The sequence below is a fragment of the Phodopus roborovskii genome, unplaced genomic scaffold, assembly GCF_943737965.1.
Source record: "Phodopus roborovskii unplaced genomic scaffold, PHOROB, whole genome shotgun sequence".
In the NCBI taxonomy this organism is placed as follows: Eukaryota; Metazoa; Chordata; class Mammalia; order Rodentia; family Cricetidae; genus Phodopus; species Phodopus roborovskii.
Genome location: NW_026126546.1, coordinates 8725496 through 8745379, shown reverse-complemented (window position 1 = coordinate 8745379; position 19884 = coordinate 8725496). Strand labels below are relative to the sequence as shown.

The 19884-nt window shown below is 49.5% G+C and overlaps 1 protein-coding gene and 2 pseudogenes across 1 annotated transcript; 2 read left to right on the top strand and 1 right to left on the bottom strand.

The window, feature by feature from the left end:
- Nucleotides 1-657: 657 nt before the first annotated feature.
- On the bottom strand, nucleotides 658-1428 carry LOC127233671 (solute carrier family 25 member 43-like; annotated as a pseudogene).
- A 9436-nt stretch (nucleotides 1429-10864) lies between these two features.
- On the top strand, nucleotides 10865-10963 carry LOC127233829 (uncharacterized; annotated as a pseudogene).
- Nucleotides 10964-12697: 1734 nt separating this feature from the next.
- On the top strand, nucleotides 12698-14271 carry CUNH4orf48 (chromosome unknown C4orf48 homolog). Its single transcript, XM_051200227.1, has 4 exons — nucleotides 12698-12839; nucleotides 13031-13180; nucleotides 13357-13445; nucleotides 14160-14271. Exons 1-4 carry the CDS (start codon nucleotides 12767-12769, stop codon nucleotides 14223-14225), a joined length of 378 nt encoding a protein of 125 aa, XP_051056184.1. The 5' UTR covers nucleotides 12698-12766; the 3' UTR covers nucleotides 14226-14271.
- Nucleotides 14272-19884: the final 5613 nt, after the last annotated feature.

Below are 19884 nucleotides of genomic sequence, written 5' to 3'. Positions count from 1 at the left end.
TTTGGGGTGTTAGATGTTTCAATTACAAATGAGGGCTCTAGGATTAGCATTGCAGTACACACTTGTACAGTCTCTGCTGTCTGGGGTCTCTGCTGCAGGAAGATCACTACTCTGAGGGCAGCCTGGACTTTGGAGCAAGATCATTTGGGAAAAAACAAAAAGTTTTCATTTGTGGTTTTGATAAGGCCTAACCTACACGGTGTTTTGTGCTCGCCGAAGCCTGCAAAGGTATAAACTTAAGAAGTCTGTGTGGGGAAGCCATAAGTCCAAGTGAGAGAAACTTGGCCTCCTCCACCTGGAGTCTCATGGCTGGGCTGTGACATGGTGTCTGCTCTGCTACTTTAGCCACAAGATGCCACAAGTGTTGTGGCGATGCTCCCTCTCAGGGTTTCTCTCAGAGGGTGTAACGTGCATCTGATTGCCACTAGCCTTCCTTACAAAGTCTGGTGGACTGTCATTGTGACAAAGCAGTGTCAGAACATCTCTGCAAGGTCCAGGAACTCACGGGGAAAATTTGGGGTTCTGAGGTGATGTATGGCCTCATTTCCAAGAGCAGCAGGCAGCAGTACCCTCTCATTCCTGCTCACATTCACAGGTAAGAGACCATGCTTACCTGTGACTGCTGCACATCTTCCCACCGGTGAAGTTCCAGCAGTTTTACAGAGTTGGTTTTTTAGATTTCTGTTTTCTGGGTTTGAAGAACTCCTTTAATTCCCATAACTTTGGTCCACTCCTGGAGTCAATTTATAGGTCAGTAAGGACAGGATATAACATTTTCATAAAGAAAAATTCTCTTACAGAATTCAAATATGCTTAATACAACTCCAAAATATGGAACTACCTTTAGTAAGTTAGCTGTCAGTCGGCTCCAGAGCCCCAGTACCTCTTGGGCCTTCGCTATCTGCCAGACTCCTCCACAGTGGGGAGGATAAGGACTTGGAGCCTGCATCTTTCCCGTCACAGTGTCAACGGGAAAGGAAAGGGTCTGGCTCACAGCAGCAGCCATACAGACACTGGCAAAGGTTTGCAACTGAGAGAAGCAGTCCCCCGGTCCATTCCAGATTTCCTCCAGGTTCATGTAAACTGGAAGAGAGCCAGCAGAGAAGGGAAGAGCGCCTAAAACAGTGAGGGATGCCCCTCGATAAAGGGCCAGAAAAAGCATGGATAAACCCCTGTAAGCCAGTTTCAGCATGTTCTATACAATCAACCGGGTTTTGATGAGGTCGGTGAGTATGTGACAATCACGGAAACCATGCCCACCAGACTTCCGGCCACAATGGAACTCCACTGGGAAATACGGCCTAGGCCATCTATGAAAAGCACAACAAACTCTTGGGAGACTGCCAGCTGCACGATGCTGCAGGGGAAGAGGCGTAGGCATGCCACACCCTTCCCCGTACACAGGGCTCTTGCCCCTCGGCCAGCCATACTCAGTGTCCCGTGCATTATTTATATTTTTAATGTGAGATATTGGGTATAAAACAGAATAGAAGGATGTGTCAAGTTGACAAGGGGTCAGTTGAACCACTGGTTTTGTATGTCAACTTTACATAAGCTAGACTTATCAGAGAAAGGAGCCTCAGTTGAGGAAATACCTCCATGAGATCCAGCTGTAAGGCATTTTCTCAAGTAGATCAATGGGAGGGGGCCCACTCCATAGGGGGCTGGTGGTTCTGGGTTCTACAAGAAAGCAGGCTGAACAAGTCATGGGAAGCAAGCCAGTAAGCAACACACCTCCATGGCCTCTGCATCAGCTTCTGCCTTGGGGATCCTGCCCTGTTTGAGTTCCTGTCCTGACTTCCTTCAATAATAAACAATATGAAAGTGTAAGTCAAATAAACTCTTTCCTTCCCAACTTGCTTTTTTGGTCATGGTGCTTTATCGAAGCAATAGAAACCCTAACACAGATTGGCACCAGGGATGTGGGTCTTGAGTACAGGCCTGTTCCATGTGTGAGACAGATGCCCAGGTGGAGATGCTTGTGGTTAATCATCAGGACACTTGTAGATTGCTGCTTCTACCCCAAGACATGTGGAGTGGCATAGGCTTGCCTGGAGCGCCCCCTACCCCCATGCTGAGGTAACTAACAGGCATCACCATGTAGCTCTGGCTGTCCTGGAAGACAGGAGATCACATGCCTCTGCTTCCCAAGTGCAGGGATTAAAGGCTTGGTGACTAGGAAAGCATGTCCCCTCCTACCATTTTTAAGGAAGCACCAGCAGAGGTGGCAGTAACACATCGCTCTGGTCACAGCTACTCCTGAGACTGAGGGTTGGTTGAGCCCAGGAGGTAGAAGTCATCCTGGGCAAAGTTAGTGAAACCCCATCCAGCTCAAGTATTCTGGGAGTGGTGACCCATGCTTGTGATGCTGGGATTGGAGAAGGTGAGACAGGAACCATAAATTATAGTTCATTTGGGGCCACAGAATGAGACTATATGAAGAAAGAAGTGTTTATCTGTTTTCTCCTAATTGAAAAATTATTTCCTGTAGAGAGGAGAGCTGCTCTTAAAAGACTGTAGCATGGTAACAAAAGTACAAGGCAGAGGGAGCTCTGAAGGAATAGGACTCACAAGGCTACTTCCCGAAGTTATCGATGTTATACACAGTTACTGACAGGGAAGAGACTGTCGCCGGCTTCAGGGAGTTGTGAGCCGCAGGGATTTAGCATTTTGCAGTTGACACCAGTAGTGAATTGAACACTCCTGGTTTTTCAAATGGCTCATTCTTGCCAGGAGTGGTGGCACATGAAGGCAGTCCCAGCACTTGGGAGGCAGAAGCAGGCAGATCTCTGAGTTGGCAGCCAGCCTAGTCTACACAAGTTCCAGAACAGCTAGAACTATATAGGGAGACCCTGCCTCAAAAGAATAAAAAGGTACTCATTTTTGTGTAAGTAACCCAAATATCACCATCTAGACTTGTATGAGTTTGTTATTGGGTTTTGTTCGTTTGTCTTTGTGTGTGTGTGTGTGTGTGTGTGTGTGTTTAGACTTTTTTTTTTGTAGAGCCACCACACACCACACACAATTGGCTGGGACCTCCCCAATCAATCACTCATTAACTAAGAAAATGCTCTACATTGGGATTTTTGTTTTGTTCTTGAAACAGGGTTTTTGTGTAGCCTTTGCTGCCCTAGAACTTCCTTTCTAAACCAAGTTGGCCTTGAAATCACAGATACCCGTCTGCCTCTGCCTTCCAAGTCCTGGGATTAAAAGCATTCACCACCACCTCCTAGCTAGAGGCATTTTCTTAATTGAGGGCCCCTCTTCTCAGATAACTTAAGCTTGTGTCAAGTTGACAAGACTAGCCAGCACAGAGATGAGCCTCACTGTGTTCCCAAGGCTGACCTGAACTTTTGATGAGTACCTGTGTGCCACCATGCTGTCCTTCACTGCCTTCATCTGCTAAAGGGTTTTAAAATAGCCTAGTGTTTAATTTCATAAAGTGTCACCATCCTCAGTGGATGTGATAGAGTATATTGTTTATGTTTGCAATTATTTTTGTTTTCCTATTGTTTGTTCTTTAAAGATATGGTTATACTGTGTAGCTCTAGCTGTCCTGGAAGTCACTTTAAACCAGGCTGGCCTTGAACTCACTGAGATCCACCTGTCTCTGCCTCCCCAGTGCTGGGTCTAAAGTGTGAGCCACTAACACCCTGTTTTTACAATTAAAGAAAACTCATATTCCTGTAATAAGTGCAACTTTAACTTTGTTCTTTTCTTTTAATATAGTGCTAGGTTTAGTGTGTTAAAAGTTTATTTAAAGCTGGGTGTGGTGGTACATGCCTTTAATTCCAACAAAAGCAGGTGGATCTCCGCGAGTTCGAGGCCAGCATGACTCTCACTATCTTTAGCTCTTATTCCTACTGTCTCCCTCCCCTTTCTTTCTGCTCTATTCGCTATCTCTTGCTGTCCTATCTCCAGTATTCTCTCCCATTTTCCCACCTCCTTAGTCCTGGCCTTCTTCAGACTGCTGGCCGTGTTCAGTCCCTCTGCTGTTCCCTCTCTCATATCTACAATAAAAATCCTTACTCATACCATGAAGCAGTCACATCAACAATTACTTTTTTACTTGCTTATTTTTTTTTTTTTAGATTAGATTTCTCTGTGCAGCTTGCTATCTTGGAACTCCCTCTGTAGACCAGGCTGGCCTCAAACTCAGAGATCTACCTGCCCCTGCTTCCTGAGTGCTGGGATTAAAGGCGTGTGCCACCACTGTTCACAATGATGTCAGTTTCTTTATGATGCTCCCTTGAATATGTCTGGTACATAAAGATAAATCTTTTGGCTAGGCTTAAAGATAAATTTTTTTGGCTAGGCATGGTGGCACATGCCTTTAGTCCCAGCGCTCTGGGAGGCAGAGGCAGGTGGATCTCTGAGTTTGAGGCCAGCCTGATTGACACAAGTGAGTTTCTGAACTATGTAGAGAAACCCTGTCCAAAAAAAGATTTTTTTTTTCCGTTTTTTTTGAGACAGGCTTTTTCTGTATTGCTTTGCTTTGGAGCCTGTCCTGGAACTAGCTCTGTAGACCAGGCTGGACTCGAACTCACAGAGATCCGCCTGCCTCTGACTCCTGAGTGCTAGATTAAAGGCGTGCACCACCAATGCTTGGCTCAAGAAAGATGTTTTAGAGTGGAGAGCACAAAAAGTTTAGAGATAAGAAATGTGTTGGGATCATTTGCTTGTGCAGTGGCAGAAGTCGTTACAATCTGCAAGAATTTGGAAATCAAGCGTGCAGTCTTTGACCATTGACTACTCAGTGTTTGGTGGAACCCCCAGCTTGCTCCTGCAGCTCCCACACAGTCTGAGAAGTCCAATTCCCCGCTCTCCAAACCCCGCCCACTCAGAGTATCTCCCAGCAAAGGGAAGGCACCAAAAAGCCCAGCCCCACAGCTCCTCTCCCGAAGCTTCCCCCAGCCCCACTCCTGCCTGAAGCATTGAGGGTTTGACTGTGCTTGGGCTCAAACTCAGTTTGTGGTGGGTGTCGCTCTTTGCTGCAGCTTTGGGCAATGAGACGCGATCCACCAAACTCAACAAATCTATGTGGAGTTTATTGGGAAAGGGAGCAAAGGGAGGGGAGAAGAAATGGAAAGAAGAAGCGAACAGGCAGGAGGCGCTTTATTATATAGGGAAAGCGAACGGTTTAGAACGAGGCTCAGCTGTTGGGGCTGTTGTAACTGGAGTCATGAAGCTGCTATTGGCCCAGCTCCATGCGGCCCCAGTTCCACATGGTTTCTGCATGCAGAGTCCTTATGCAGCCACCCAACGCATGCACAATGCAGCCATGCAACCCTTGACAACCTTTGACAGCTGTCAGTGGGTAGCGATCACCTGTCAAAGATGGATCCCTGGGCAAGGGAAGGTACACCAGAGAAGATGGATCCTGCGGGAAGGAAGAGAGCCTGAGGACTAGAGACCCTGCAACCAGGAAAGGCTCCCTAAGGAGAGGGCTGGCGTGGAGTGACAGGTGGGTGCTTAAGAGAAACCACCACATGGCAGGAGGAGAGGAGTTGGGCTCAAGAACCCAACAGTGCTTTGTTCATTAACCAGTAAGAGAAATAGGATGACATCTCCCAACATCTCCTCTTTTCTGTCTAAATAAAAAGAAGGGTTTTAACTTTAACATAGTAAAATATATAACTAAACAGTTATCAAATAAGAACTATAGTTAACAATATTTAGTCCATTAACATTTAGCAAGATTTAAAGAAAATATTCCATTATCTATCCTATCTTTGTGAGTCTAAAGTCCTATATGTAACTTATCTTTAATTAACTTAACTATGGAAAACTATAACTATAACTATCTGTCTTTAACTCCACCAAAGACTACAGAAGGATAATACATAAACTCTAGAATTGACAGAGACAAAACTTACTGCCTGGTCAGTCACCTAAAGTTCTTCTGTAATATTGGAGCATCCATCTTTAGCCCATAGGCCACAGTGTGTCTGGCAGACTCCTCAGCAAAGCAGCAAATTTTAAACTGTCTACCTATATTGGCAGTTTGTCAGTCACTTTTCTCTGTGTCCTGTAGAATGTCTGGTAGACTCACCCATGAAGCAGGAACCCTACAGCAATGTCCATCTTGAATCAGCAGTCACTTTCCTGTGGATCCTGTATGTCCAGTTTATACAGCATAAAGTCAAACAGTCCAGACTTGGCACAGTCCCTAACAAGCCAGCCCTTTCCTTACCAGTGAGGAGAGTGGACTGGGGATGGGTTGCGGGGAGGGTGGGTGGGTGGGAGGAGGGGTGGGAAGGAAACTGTGGTTGGAATGAAACTTGAAAATAAACAAAGCCAGCCCTCTCCTGCTCCCCTGTGGCCCTGTCCCTGTCCCTCTCCCTGGTATGTCTAGCTCCTTTGGATATTACTCTTTGCCTGGACAGTTATCTCTTAGACCCAAGGCCTCAGATGACCCTGCCACCTGCAAGGTCATGGTCATGGGGAACTGCTTTAGCTGATGGTATCACACTACTCCCATTATTGCAGTTTTCCTTGACCACTCCATGGTCATGATTTGGTTGCAGCTACAAACCAAATGGAGGCTTATAAAACCAGCAGAGGTATGTTTCCCTGATGGGAGATGTCATTCTGTGAATATGTTTCCGTATTGGTTAATGAATAAAACACTGTTGGCCAATAGGAAAGCAAAACAGGTGGGACTAGGAGACAAAGAGGATTCTGGGAGAGGTAGGGAGTTTCAAGATGTAGGACCAACAGGGTAGAACTCCGGTTCCTCTCTCTGGTAAGATAAGACCACGTGGAAATACATAGAGTAAAAGAAATAGAAATAGGTTGATATTTAAGACAGAGCTAGCCAATAAGAAATGCTAGTAATAGGCCAACAGCTTTGTATCTAATTACAGTGTCTGTGTGTTATTTGGGGCTGGCTCGGCTGAGGGACCAGACCAGCGGGAAAACCGTTCATAACATTTCCCCTCCTTTGTCCCTAACCTCAAGAGGAGATGGCTCTGGACCTGTTTGTGTGGGCAGAAAATGGCTGCAATTACCCACTGTCCCCAGCTCCATTCTGTGCAGGGGGTGACAGTGGCCATCAGACACCTAGGATTTGCGTCAAAGCTTTTTAGGCCAGAAGTCCCCATCCCAGCTTTGATTCCTCCTCCCCTGCCGCGTGGGCTGCCAGCTGCCAATGCATGAGCCCCTGTCTCCCACCCCACCCTCTTAGCCTCAACCTGACAGGTGTTCACCATGTAGCCCAAGCCTGGAATTCACAGCACAGAGATCCACCTGTCTCTGCTCCTAAGTGCTGCAATTAAAAGGCATGCTCTCCGCCAATTTTTTTTAAAGGGTTTGGGTGTTTTTTGTTCTTTTCTTTTTTCTTTTTTTGTTTTTGTTTTGTTTTGTTTTTTGAGACAGGGTTTCTTCATGTAACATCCCTGGCTGTCCTGGAACTCATGTTGTAGAGCAGGCTGGCCTCAAATTCACAGAGATCCTCCTGCCTCTGCCTATTGAGTACTGGTATTAAAGGGCTTTTAATTTTTTTTTCATTTTAAAGTTGTGTTTAGATGTATTTGGGTGTTTTGCCTGTATGTGTGTTTATAAACCATGTGGATGGGTGGTGTCCAAGGGGCCAGAAAACAGTGGATCCTCTAGAACTGGAATCATATATGGTTGTGAACTGCCATGGGAATGTTGGGAACTGAAGAGCAAGAAGTGCTCTAACAACTGAGCCATCTCTCCAGCCCCCAATTCCTGCCAAACTGTGTTGCTAAGTAGTCTCCACTGACGAAACAGACCCCTTCTGGGAAAGTTGATCCACAGAGGTGGTGGGACAAGATCCCAAGACAGCTGGGGCAAGGTGTGTGTGTGTGTGTGTGTGTGTGTGTGTGTGTGTGTGTGTGTGTGTGCTGTGTAGGCACTTGAACTCTATGTTAAAAGTTAAGGGTTCCAGTCCCTGGCAGAGCTCAAAACAAGTACCTAGCAGACCTAGCAGTTGATCTGGCTTCACTGGGGTCCCCAAAGCAGATGCCCCAAATCTCACCTAGCCTAGAGAAACAGAGGCCTCAGTGAGCAAGGAAGGCTGCTGGCTTTCCTTCTCAGGCAAGACCCCTTTCCAGAGCTCCCTGGGTACCACAGGAGCATGCTTCACAGATTACACATCACATTCTGCAGCCGGGCAGGCACAGCCAATAGCCCAAAGGACAGCTTCCCGAAGGAGCGTAGAATGGCAAGCCTCTGCCACCACACCCTTATCTCACTATGGGCACCTCTTTAAGCAGGTTGCCCCCTACCCACACTCAGTCCCTAGAGATTCCATGACAACCCTGCATGTCCTAGATACCTGAGAGCCAAACTATGTCTCCTACCAATCCCTCCTCAACCCCAACCCCCAGGCATTGAGAACTAATGGACACAACTCTCAGCTTATCCCATAAAATGTGAGAAATTGGGGCATGGCAGTACTTACCGTGCACTTGGAGAGACAGATGCAGACATAAGTTCCAGGCCAGCCAGGAGACTACATAGTGAGATCCTGTCTAGAAACAAAAAAGATGAAGGGGCTGTATTTGAAGGTTTCCCATCCTTTCCACATAGGCCTGCTGTGGTGTGGACATGGCTTGGCATCCTCCAACAGTCCATGTACTGGAGACCCAGTCCTGATTGAGGTCCTGGATGTGGTAAACTTTCAGGTTTTTTGAAGATTTATTTTATTATGTATTCTGCCTGCAGGCCAGAAGAGGGCACCAGACCTCATTACAGATTAGGTCGGTAGTGTGAGGCCTGGGTGAGACCTCATGGGAGACCGAAGTTTGTGCTTGTTTCTTCTGTATACATCAGGCTGGCTTCTCTGCTGTGTTGTCACACACACACACCAGGGTGACTTACCAGGACATTAGTGCCATGCTCTTCAGCCTTCAGATGTAGCGTCTGGGAGGCTCTGGACTGTCCCCTCTCCAGGGCCTTTGGCCATCCCACTCAGCTGAAATGCAGTCTCTACAACACAGAATTTTAAAACATATGGCAAATGTACATGATATATATTTGCCTTTCCCACTATCTGGTTCTGTGGCATCAAGTGCAAACATCACCATCTCTGCATCCAGAGCTGCCATCTTCCCAGACACAGCTACTTCCTCTCTACATGACCCTTGGCGCCCACCATCTACTTTCTTGCCTCTATGAGTGTGGGGACTCTGGGACCTCTAGTGACAGAGTCATGGTATGTTTGTCCTTAAATTGATTAGAAGTTTTTACTATGGTACAGAGGAATGTATGGTGTGTGTACATGAGTGTAGGCATGTGCATGCATGAGAGGTCAGAGGGCACTTTCTGGAGCCGGTTCTTGTTTTATCATCAGAACAGTGACTGCACCTGAATCTTCTGCTGTTTCCGCTGCTGACTGCGACTCAGCAATCTCTGCACCACAGCGCAAGGGACACAGTGGGACTTCAGTGGGACCCTCTCTGCTGCTTCAGTCAAATGGAGCTTTTTATTTGTCTGTTTTAACTAAATGTTTTGGTTTTTGTTTGTTTGTTTTTTCAAGATGGTTTATCTCTTTAGATTTGGAGCCTGTCTTTGAACTTGCTGTGTAGGCCAGGCTAGTCTTGAACTCACAGAGATACACTGCCTCTGCCTCCCTAGTGCTGGGATTAAAGATGTAAGCCACCACTGCCTGGACCAAATGCAGTTTTTAACTAAGTCTCTATTGCCCTATTTTACCAATACATTTACTCAGGAGTAAATCAGATTCTGGGATGAAAACCTGCTGGTCAGAGAGACTGAGAAGCACCCTTCCTCCTTACAGTGACCTGGCAAGAGAGCTCACTTCCACTATTCCAAACCAAAGCCCCTCCCTACTACTTCCTATAGGTTTCTCCATCCCGTTTCCAGACTCACTCTAACTCTCTACGACTACTTCCTGTCAACTAGTTGCTGGCTCTGCCTCTTGACCCAAGATTTTATTTAATTAAAGCAAACTCAGCATTCAAGGTATGATCAAATAACCTGGAACAGGTTCTCTCCTTCCACCATAGGTTCTAGAGTTTGAACTCAGGTAGACAGGCTTTCATGGTGTCTCAGTCATCATTTTATTGTTGTGAAGAGACACCAGGACCAAGAGAACTCTTATAAGAAAAAGCATTTAATTGGGGCTTGCTTATAGTTAGTCCCTTGTCATCACGGCAGGGAGCATGGCGGCATGCAGGCAGACACGGTGCTGGAGAAAAAGCTGAGTTCTACATCTGGACCTGGGGGCTGCAGCAAGAGAAAAACCCTGGGGCTGGCTTCAAAGCCCACCTCCAGCGACTCGCTTCCTTCAATAAGGCCACACCTCCTAACCCCTAACCCGAGCGTTCAAATGTCTGAGTTTATGAGGGACATTCCTATTCAAATCACCACACATGGCAAACAGTTATCTCTCTTGTTTTTTGAATTTACAGAGATCATCCTGCCTATGCCTCACAAATGCTTCGATTAAAGGCATGTGTCACCACAGCCTGGCTAAAATTTTGAATTCATTTCTATTGGCTTCCCTGCCCATATGTCTATGGGAGGTTTTTGGGTTCCCTGGAACTGGAGTTACAGTTGTGAGCTGCCATGTGGATGCTGGGAATTGAACCTGGGTCCTCTGGAAGAACAGCCTTTGGACCGATGTCTTAAATTTTTATTTTACCAGCATTCCATACATGCACCTCACAGACCACTTATAACCTCGCTTGCAAAAGAAAATTTCTTTGGATAAAAAAGTATAACAGGTAGGCTGTGGTAGTACACACCTTTAGTCCCAGCACTTGGGAGGCAGAGGTAGGCGGATTTGAGTTCAAGACCAGCTTAGTCTACAGAGTGAGTTTCAGGACAGCTAGGGCTGCACACAGAGAAACCCTGTCTTGAAAAACAAAACTACGTGCTCACTTCAGCAGCACACATACTAAAATTGGAATGATATGGAGATTAGCAGATTCACAAGGATGGCACGCAAATTTGTGAAGCGTTCCATATTTTTTTAGGGTCTGAAGAGATGGTTCAGCAGTTAAAGGCACTGACTCCTCTTCCAGAGGACCCTGGTTCAGTTCCCATCACCCACATGGCAACTCACAACTGTCTGTAGCTCCAAGATCTGACAGCCTCACACAGACATACATATAGGCAAAACACCAATATACATAAAATAAGAATAAATTACTTTGAAAAAACCAAACAAAAAGTATACCAAATTTATTTTTGGGGGAGAGAAGATTGGGTTCTCACTAGGTTGTCCTAGAACTTGCTTTATATATTGAGCGGACCCTCCTGCCTGAGTCTGCTGACTCTGGATCACATGTCATAAAGGTTAGTTAAAGAAAAGGGGTATGTCTTTGTTCCCTTTTCCCTCCTTCCTTCTGGTATGGGGGATTGAACCCAGGGCTCACACATGGTAGGCAAGTGCTCTACCATTGAGCTATATGCCCAGCTGGCAAAAATGCTTAGGTTAAAAATGTAATATTTTAACCTAAGATGCAGATTAACAATATAACCTCCAAAGTGCCCAACTCATACATTAAATATGAAGAATTCAAAAGCTCTTCAAGTCCAGGTGTGCAAGGGATGGGGGCGTGGCTGCTCAGCTGGCCAGGGTCTCTGGAGAAAGTAGGGTCAGATGGACAGAGACTCAGACAGCTTCAAAACTCTGAGGGTGAAGAAAGGATTGTTGGTTGCTGGCCCCAAGGGGGCAGCTGAAGGGGGTGGGGTGCTGTGGGAGGACAGAGAGGGAGTCAGAGAGAAAAGAGGAGCCGACAGGTTTGTGTGAACTGACGAGACTGCTTCATGGAGCCTGGTGGTGACTGGAGACCAAGAGCTGAAACAATCTCAGGCTTGAGTCCTTTATTAGTTACCCTGCCTTGTCTTTCTGACTGAGCCCCAGAATGTATCACCAATGTCACTCAACTACAAAACCAGTGCCACCAGATAACATTTGAAATTTATAGAAGAGACCACGCCTGCCATATGCAGCGCCAGTTTGTCTGGCATCTGCATTCCCAGCCTTGGTAACTCTCCTGGCTGATAATAAACTAGTCTTCCCTTTAAGAGCACAGTGCTGGTGACCTTTGAGGTCACTTTTGCGTGGTATGAATAGAAATCTCAGCGGGTTTTCTCAAGAGAGTATGTAGTATGCTTGGGTGGGAAGGAGCAAATGACTGACCTGGACTCTCCAGCATAGCTCATGGTCATGGTCAGCTTGCTTAGATGCTGGAATGAAACCCCACTACAATGCTCACTTAGGCCAATTCCGCAAGATGCAAGTCTAACCAGAGCCTTGCTTTCCAAGGGAGAGCTCCCCTCCTTGACACCCTGACAGAGGGGCAGGGCACTACAGAGACAAACCAGTGTAGTGTGGCGCCCCAGGCCCTCTCCTGACTGCGGGCTCGCCCGCACCCAACGCGAGGTTCCAAAACTCCAGTCAGAACACTCAGGGAAGTGCACTCATTCAACCTGCGCTCGCTGCTGCGTTCCCGGCCGGGCCGGTCCTAGACTGGTTCTCACGCTGGCCTCCCACACGCGTAGGTCCCGGGGAGACGGACATCGAATTCGGCGGCAGCCAGCAACTGATCCCCGTGGAGAAACAGCGCCCAGGGCGCAGGTGCTGAGCGCGCGCGGCCAGAATGGGGAGGCCGCGACAGGCGCCGGGAGACGGGATCCGTTCCTGCGCGGGTCCGATGAGAAGCCTCGCGCCGAGTGGGAGCATCCCGCGCTGGGGGGGGGGGAGCGCGCGGCCGCGGTGTTTCCATGACGACGACGTCGGGGACCCGGGCGGGGTCGGCCTGGACGCATGCGCGCGCGAGCAGGTCACGGGGCGTCTTTCCGAGTCGCCCGCGCTGCTGGTCGCGGTTCCGTGAACCGCGGTGAGGGTCGGGGTGGGGTCCGCGGGGCCCCGGGAAGGGTGGGACCAGGCTAAGCGCACCCGAGTTCGCGGGACGCGTGGGTCGGGCTGGGCTGTGGGTCGCGGGCCGGGGGTGGGCGGGGCCGGCGGCGGCGCCTGTGGACCGGCTCGGGTGCGGCGGTGTCACTGACCGCGCTGCGCTGCTCGCTGCAGGGCGGCCCCGGGCTCCCTCCTCGGCCATGGCCCCCGCGCCCAGGTCCTTGCTGTCGCCGCCGACGTTGCTGCTGTGGCTGTTGCTGCTGAGCCTGGCGCCGCTGGGCGCCCGCGCCGAGCCTGCCGCCGGGAGCGCTGTCCCCGCGCAGAGTAGGTGCCCGCGGAGGGGGCGTGCGGGAGGCGTCTTTGTTTCCTGCGCGGTCACTTGTTGGGTGGAAGCTGGAGGGCGGGCGACAGGGGTTGGGACACCGCTGGGCGCTCGGCTGGGGCCTGGCTGGGGTTCGGTGTGTTCAACCTCACGAGACTCGGATCCCTCGTCCCCGTAGGCCGCCCGTGTGTGGACTGCCACGCATTTGAATTCATGCAGCGCGCCCTTCAGGACCTACGGAAAACGGCCTACAGCCTGGACGCGCGGGTGAGTACACAAGGTCAGGGAGGTCGGGGTTTGGTCTGTAAGCATCCCAAGACCGAGCCACTATAAGGGTCTGGGACCAGATCTCACCTGAAAACGCCCTCCATGCCCAGCGCACTGTGTAACCTCTGCCAAGGCCTCAGGGCACTTGGTCCCGGGATTTGTGGTAAATAGTGTACTCCAGGGATGTGTGGTACTAAACAAGGGTTTTCCGTGAGAGATGAGGTCAGAGTAGGAAGAAGAGACGGAGGCTGGGCATGGAGGCTATGGCTTGTGAAGAGTGGAAAGCTGGTAGGACCAGAGATCTGGGTGTGTCCTGGAGTCTCAGGGCTTCACAGATTGGGTGAACTTGTATCTCTCCAGCCCAGGGGAGTTGGCCTTTGTAAAGAGAATTCCTGGGAGTAGGAGGAAGGGAAGACCTTTTCTGGACTCATCCCTTTTGGGATAGTCAGGAGGACTCTCTCCCCAGTGAGGCCTCTACTCCTCTTGTGGGTTGGGGAGTGGGTGTGCATGGTGGAGGAGCTTTGAGTGATGGGTGTGAGCTGAAAGATGGCTGCAGTGGGAATGGGTATAAGGAGAGACCCCAGCAATGGGAGCTGCTCTGGAGGAAATGGGGTGATAAGGCACCTAAGGGGCAAAGTGAGGAGGCCAGGAAGGCCTGGGAAGGTGTGCATTGAGAACCTCTGTCCCATCTTCATGGTTCTGGTTCCTTTGCAGACTGAGACCCTTCTGCTGCAGGCTGAGCGCCGGGCTCTGTGTGCCTGCTGGCCAGCTGGACGCTGAAGATCCTTATCCAGTGACATTCCCTGTCAATAAATGCCTGCTAGCATGCCTGTGTCCTGTGTCCCTGCTCTGGCTGTCAGAGAGCCACCCATGTTGTTGCCCTGTTGTAAGCCCCTCTGGGTCTTGGTTGCCCTGTCACAGGTTACGGTGGGGTACTGTTTGGCACTGTCCCACAGCATCACCCCTGATGAGGTACACTTGCCCTACAGGCAGTGGATATTCCCAGACCTGTCCCAGCCAGCCTGCCCTAGTTTGGAGGCCAGGGGATCTTGACAATGGCCTTCCCACTCTGAGTTCCCCAAAGCCTCTCTGTGCGGGGTTGGGCATGGTTCTGTGGAAGCTGAGCTCTGAGACCCTAACCTGGGGCTTCTGGAGAGGCAGTGGGCAACAGGCAATGGGTAAATGCCCTTTCCAGGAGGGAGAAGGTGGGTGGGTCCATGTGCAGACCCAAGCTTGGCCCCTGGGTACCAAGGATGTCTGTCTATATGGGAGTTAATGGCCCCTCGCATGTCTGCACACATGGGCTAACTGCCTTGCAGGCAAAACCCCAGCAAAGTGAGGACAGCACTCTGCTTTTATTGGAAAGTTTGTGCAAGTGAAATTAAAGATTTTTTTTTCTTATCAAGGTAGGACATGCACTCACACTGTTGGAAACAGCTCCAGGAGCACAACAGGGCTGAGGCTGAGTGACTGCTTCACCCAGGTGCAACACTGCCCTATCTGGGGCATTGGTTCCTTGATTAGTGCCATGCTCCACAAAGAGCTAAAGCCTCAACCCTTCATGGAGGGTGTTAGAGGATGCTGAGACCACAGTCCAGGTGTGCTGCACAGCCGGGTTTCTGTTCTGGGTTCACCCTGAGCAAAGGAGGTAGAAGTATACTCCTGTCCCATTGTTTGGTTAAACTCCTGGCCATTCCGAAGTTGCAGGAGAGACCAGAAGTGTGTCACACAAGTTTTGTTCTAAGTGTAGACTGCCAGATTTAGCATTTGAATACAGAAACACTTTTTTAGGGTTTCTACTTACACTAAAAGTATTGTTTACCCTAAATTCAAGATTAACTGTTTTATGGATATTATTAGCCTTTGATACAAATTGCCAAGAAAGTATGGTGTAGGGTCCTCTTTGGGACATGCCTATAGAAAAAAGTAGGGGTATCAGCCAGGAAGGTAGGGTGGAGGGGTCTGGAGGTCGGTAGGTTTGTTCCAGCCCATCATGCCGGAGTCTGGGGGCTGCAGGAAGCTGAGGAAGGAAGCTTGGCGGGTGAGGCTCCTTGGAGCCTCTTTAAAACTGTGTGCATGGACACGCATGTGCATGGACACGCATGTGCACAGAAGACAGCTGGGGAGATAGCAGGGGGAATCCAGGCGTTGGATCAGCTTGGCAGGCACTTTACCCACTGAGGTCTCTCCCTGGCCTTACTAGGTTTTGAGGTGGCAGAATCTAGGTCTGCATGAGCAGAGTACTTGTGGTTGCCAGAGATGCTAGACGACTCTGGAAGACAGTATGGGCCCTCGGGGATATGATTCACCCACCGCGGATGGAGACTGCTGGGCAGTGGCAGCATGTGAAGTGGTTGGATTCCATGTGTATTTGAAAACAGAAGTGGGCTTAGTGACACATAGCTTTAGTCCATGCACTCAGGGGAGGGCGGCAGGTCTCTGAGTTCAAGGCCAACTTGTAGCACAAATGCTCTTTCGTCTTAACAATAAAAACTCTGAGTCAGCTATCCGGATGAAAGCAGAAAGATAGAGAAGCCAAGTGGCCAGCTACTAGAGAGTTCTTATTTCTACCAGTGCTCAGACCAAGGGGCGATCCTGTCCTCAGACTACTTGCTTCAGACTGCCAAGAGCTCCTGTCTCCTCCCACTTTACATTCCCCTCTCTGGCCAGCCATATCCCTTCCAGTCTCCACCTCCTTACTGCTGGGATTAAGGGCATGTCCTCCAAGTGCTGGGATCACCTCTGTGTGATCTCTGTTTCTCTTTCAGACTTGATCGATTTCATGTAGCCCAGAGTGGCCTTGAACTAACAGAGATCTGTCTGCCCTGTCTCCCAAGTGCTGGGGTTAAAGGTGTGTACCGCCACTGCCTCCCTCTATGGCTAACTAGTATGGCTAGCTTTGCACTTTGATCTTAAGGCAAGCTTTATTTATCAGATCATAAACAAAATATCACCATACCAGCTTGCTCTACATAGTGAGTTATAGGACAGCCAGGGCTTTGTAGAGAGACCTGTCTCAAAACAAAGCCACCCCCCCAAAAAAAAAGTCAAGTAAATGAAAATTAAAAACAGCCAGGAGGATTTGGTGACAGCCAGTCTTTGCAGCTGTAAGGTATACCTGGACAAGCACCAGAGAAAGAAGGAAGGGACAGTTACACTACTGAGTTCTCTGTGTCTGAGTGTGGACAGGAGAGAGGAGCTGAGAAGACAGGAGACGGATAGGGTGCAGGACCTCACAGTAGGAAGGAGCAGCCATGAAGCAGGAGGAAGGCTGAAGCATGTTCCGGGTGGTGTGCTGAGGGCTCTAGGGAGAATAAGGGGGGCATGCCTCATGCTGCTGAGGTTAAGCAAACACCAAGGCTACCAACAGGTTTGGAATTTTTGGCCATTGGTGATCTTGATCAAAGATAGTCTAAGTGGGTAAGCTTGACTTGGGTTTCTTGGAAGGAGCAGAGATGGAGGTATGCACCTGGCAAGTTTAAATTTTCATAAGGCCAATGGCCAGAGCCCCAGAGCAGCTCTCCTGTTTGTCATTGGCTCACTATGGCATGGAAAATGACTAAACCCAGCTCAGCACACAGCCAAGCACATGGCATGCATTTTAAGATGCCTTTCATTTTCCTGGATTTAGTGTTGGACTAATTGGCCTTTTTGCCTGCTTATTATCCAGCCTGAGCCCAAGCCCCATATTTGCCTGGACTTCTGTTCCTGTTCCCAGACCGTTGTGCATTCCCACACTGGCTGCCCTCTAGGGAGCAGAGGGTTCCTGAGTGGATCTATAGAATTTATGTGTGAGTGTTTATAATTATTAATGGATGTGTGCAAAAACTAGCAGCCACAGCTTCTTCTTTCTGGCTATACTTGTAGCCTGGGACTTATGACCCGCAGACACCTCATAAACACATTGAGGTTCCAGGGGGAGTGATGAACAACCCACCCGACCCCAGCTCCACTGCACATGTGTCTGTGTAACTGCCCTGCCTTCATTCTCTCGCTACCCCTAGCTAGGGTTCTGGTACCCAAGTCACCATTACAGCACTACCTACATTTCAGGCAGAGTCACCTTTTTTTCTAGACCTGTGTAGGAAGGTGTTCAGGAGGGAAACTGAGTCAGTCTGCCTGAAAATAATTTTTGTTGAGACACTCCATTTGTAATGTAACCCTCCCATCTCTAAGGCTTTGCATATACTTTTCTCTTTTTTTGGCCTCTGTGACCCTGCTTCACAATTCAGCCCTTAACCTTTTGTTGAGGCAGGGTCTCATGTAGCTCTGGCTGGCCACCTACTTGCTGTGTAGTTAAGGATAGCCTTGAACTCCTGATCTTTCTACATCTCAAGTGCTAGAACCATGGTGCCTGTCTGCCTCCTTTTTTTTTTTTTTTTCCTAAACAAAGCTAGAGTTGGCTTCTAAGGGGAATGAGACTGTTTTTTCTTTGCTTTGCTTGCTTGTTTTTGTGACAAGGTTTATCAGTGTAGCCCTGGCTGATCTGGAACTCTATGGACCAAGCTAGCCTGCCTTTTCCTCCTGAATGATGGGATGAAAGTTATATGCCACCATGCCTGGGATTGTATTGTTAACATATTTCCTCATCCTAGCCGAAGGCTGAGTGTGATGGAATTGGCCAGGCCCAACACAGGGTGGGGACTCTGAGTCTGTGCTTAGAGGATGAGTGACAGGGTGGGCATGGTAGCGCCCTGTGCCTGCAGCAGATGGCTCTTAGAGCGGCAGAGAAGCAGGGCTTTGGTGGACGCACCTTTAATCCCAGCACTCGGGAGGCAGAGGCAGGTGAATCTCTGTGAGTTCCAGGACAGCTTCCCAAGCCACAGAGAAACCCTGTCTCAAAAAGCAAAAACAAAACAAACAAACAAAAAGCAGCGCATAAGCTCTAGGGCGGTCTTTCTAAGGTTGTCTGGAGGCCTGTTTTTGCACTTAGGTTGAGTCTGCCTCTCCAGGACCTCTGACCTGGAGATGTCATTGCTGAATTCCCATTTTGGTGACATCTGTTAGTGGCGATCTGGGCTTGCTTTTCTGCTCTGTGGTTTTCTTTTCTTTTTTTTGGGGGGGGGTTCTTCTCTCTTAAAAGCTCCTGTGCCCTCCCCCCCGCAGCTTATACCCTTCAGGAGCCAGCCCAGGCCATCTCCCAGGACTACCTTGGCTGTGTGTCTTTCCAGTGCCTTCTCCTTTCCTCTACATTTTTATTGCCCCATAGACCCTGGAGTATCCATGCCAGGCAAGGATAAGTCCTCTGTCCCCAACATCATTAGAGGGCACACCTTGGGTGGAGAGCCTACTGCCCTATTAAGGAGACATCCGTGCCCGCAAATGTTGTAAGTGTCTCTGTCTCTGAAATTTGGGCAGAGGTCATCACCCCTGCCGAGCTGTAGGCAGGCACTTCTGGGCTCCTGGAAAGAGAATTCAGCAGCAGGGCCTAAGGAAGCTAATTTGCCCTCCAGAGTCTTCCTGGAGACCCAGGCAGAGGCTGAGTAGGCTTGCGTGGGGAGTTCAGGAGAGGTATTTCCCTGCTGGGTCTTTATCGGGAAGGACCTTGACGCCACCCGGGAATGACCTAAGAGATACCGGCAGAGGGCGCTCCACGACAGGGAGGAGGAACCAGGCTAACCAAGGCCACTGACCGCCCTGTTGTCTTCGCAACTCAAAGCCCTTCTAAGTGGCTGTGCCTGAACTCCAGTTCTGGCCCCTCTACACTTCCAGAAGGTTCTGGTGTGTTCCAGTTGACCACAGCACAGGCCTCCACCCTGGCCACCAGGCGGCATATATGTGGTGCCAGTAGGTTTGGGGCACTGAAGGGTGTGGTCAGGCCGACCAAGGGAAGGGACCTCTGCAGCACAGGGAGGGCCCATCAAGGTCGCGCTGATGTGAACCTTAGCCCCTGGGCCTGGCGAGGCTTCAGGGTCCTCAGGGATTCTCAAGCCTAGGGTCCTGAGTCAGACCTACTTGGCTTCACCTGATGTCTCCTCAATGCCCACACTCTCCTTCTACCAGGCCCTCACCTGAATGCCTTCACAGGGCCGATACAGTTCCTGCACACCACCTGGTCAACCTCAGGACCCAGAAGAGGCCAATGTGGCTGGCCAGGGGTCTCAACTTGTTCAGGTACCATCAGTGAGTTCCCTTGACATTTTTGATGTTTAGCTTCAGTATTTTGGAAGGTCATAGCCGGGACCCAGATATGCCCATGTTTTGAAAACCCATTGAAGGACATCCTCCTTAGCCTGGCCCTCTCCTTAGCATCCTTGCGCTGAGGACCCTGGGTGGTAGATTCTCCACATCCTCCTCCCAGGCCCCTTCATCCTCTAGGTGACCATGGCCACTCTGATGGCTCTAACTCTGGTGTGGCACCACGCAGTTTGAGGGTCCTTAGGCCTAGGGAAGTCAGAGTGTCCGCGAGCATGCGGGTGAATTCAGTTTGGGGGGGCCC

What these genes read in the sequence shown, in the direction of transcription:
- CUNH4orf48 (XM_051200227.1), top strand. Translation starts at nt 12,767, where the DNA reads ATGCGCGCGCGAGCAGGTCACGGGGCGTCTTTCCGAGTCGCCCGCGCT. An exon ending in GAGCGCTGTCCCCGCGCAGA is followed by an intron (nt 13,181 to 13,356) that starts GTAGGTGCCCGC and finishes TCGTCCCCGTAG; the next exon opens with GCCGCCCGTGTGTGGACTGC. An exon ending in CCTACAGCCTGGACGCGCGG is followed by an intron (nt 13,446 to 14,159) that starts GTGAGTACACAA and finishes GTTCCTTTGCAG; the next exon opens with ACTGAGACCCTTCTGCTGCA.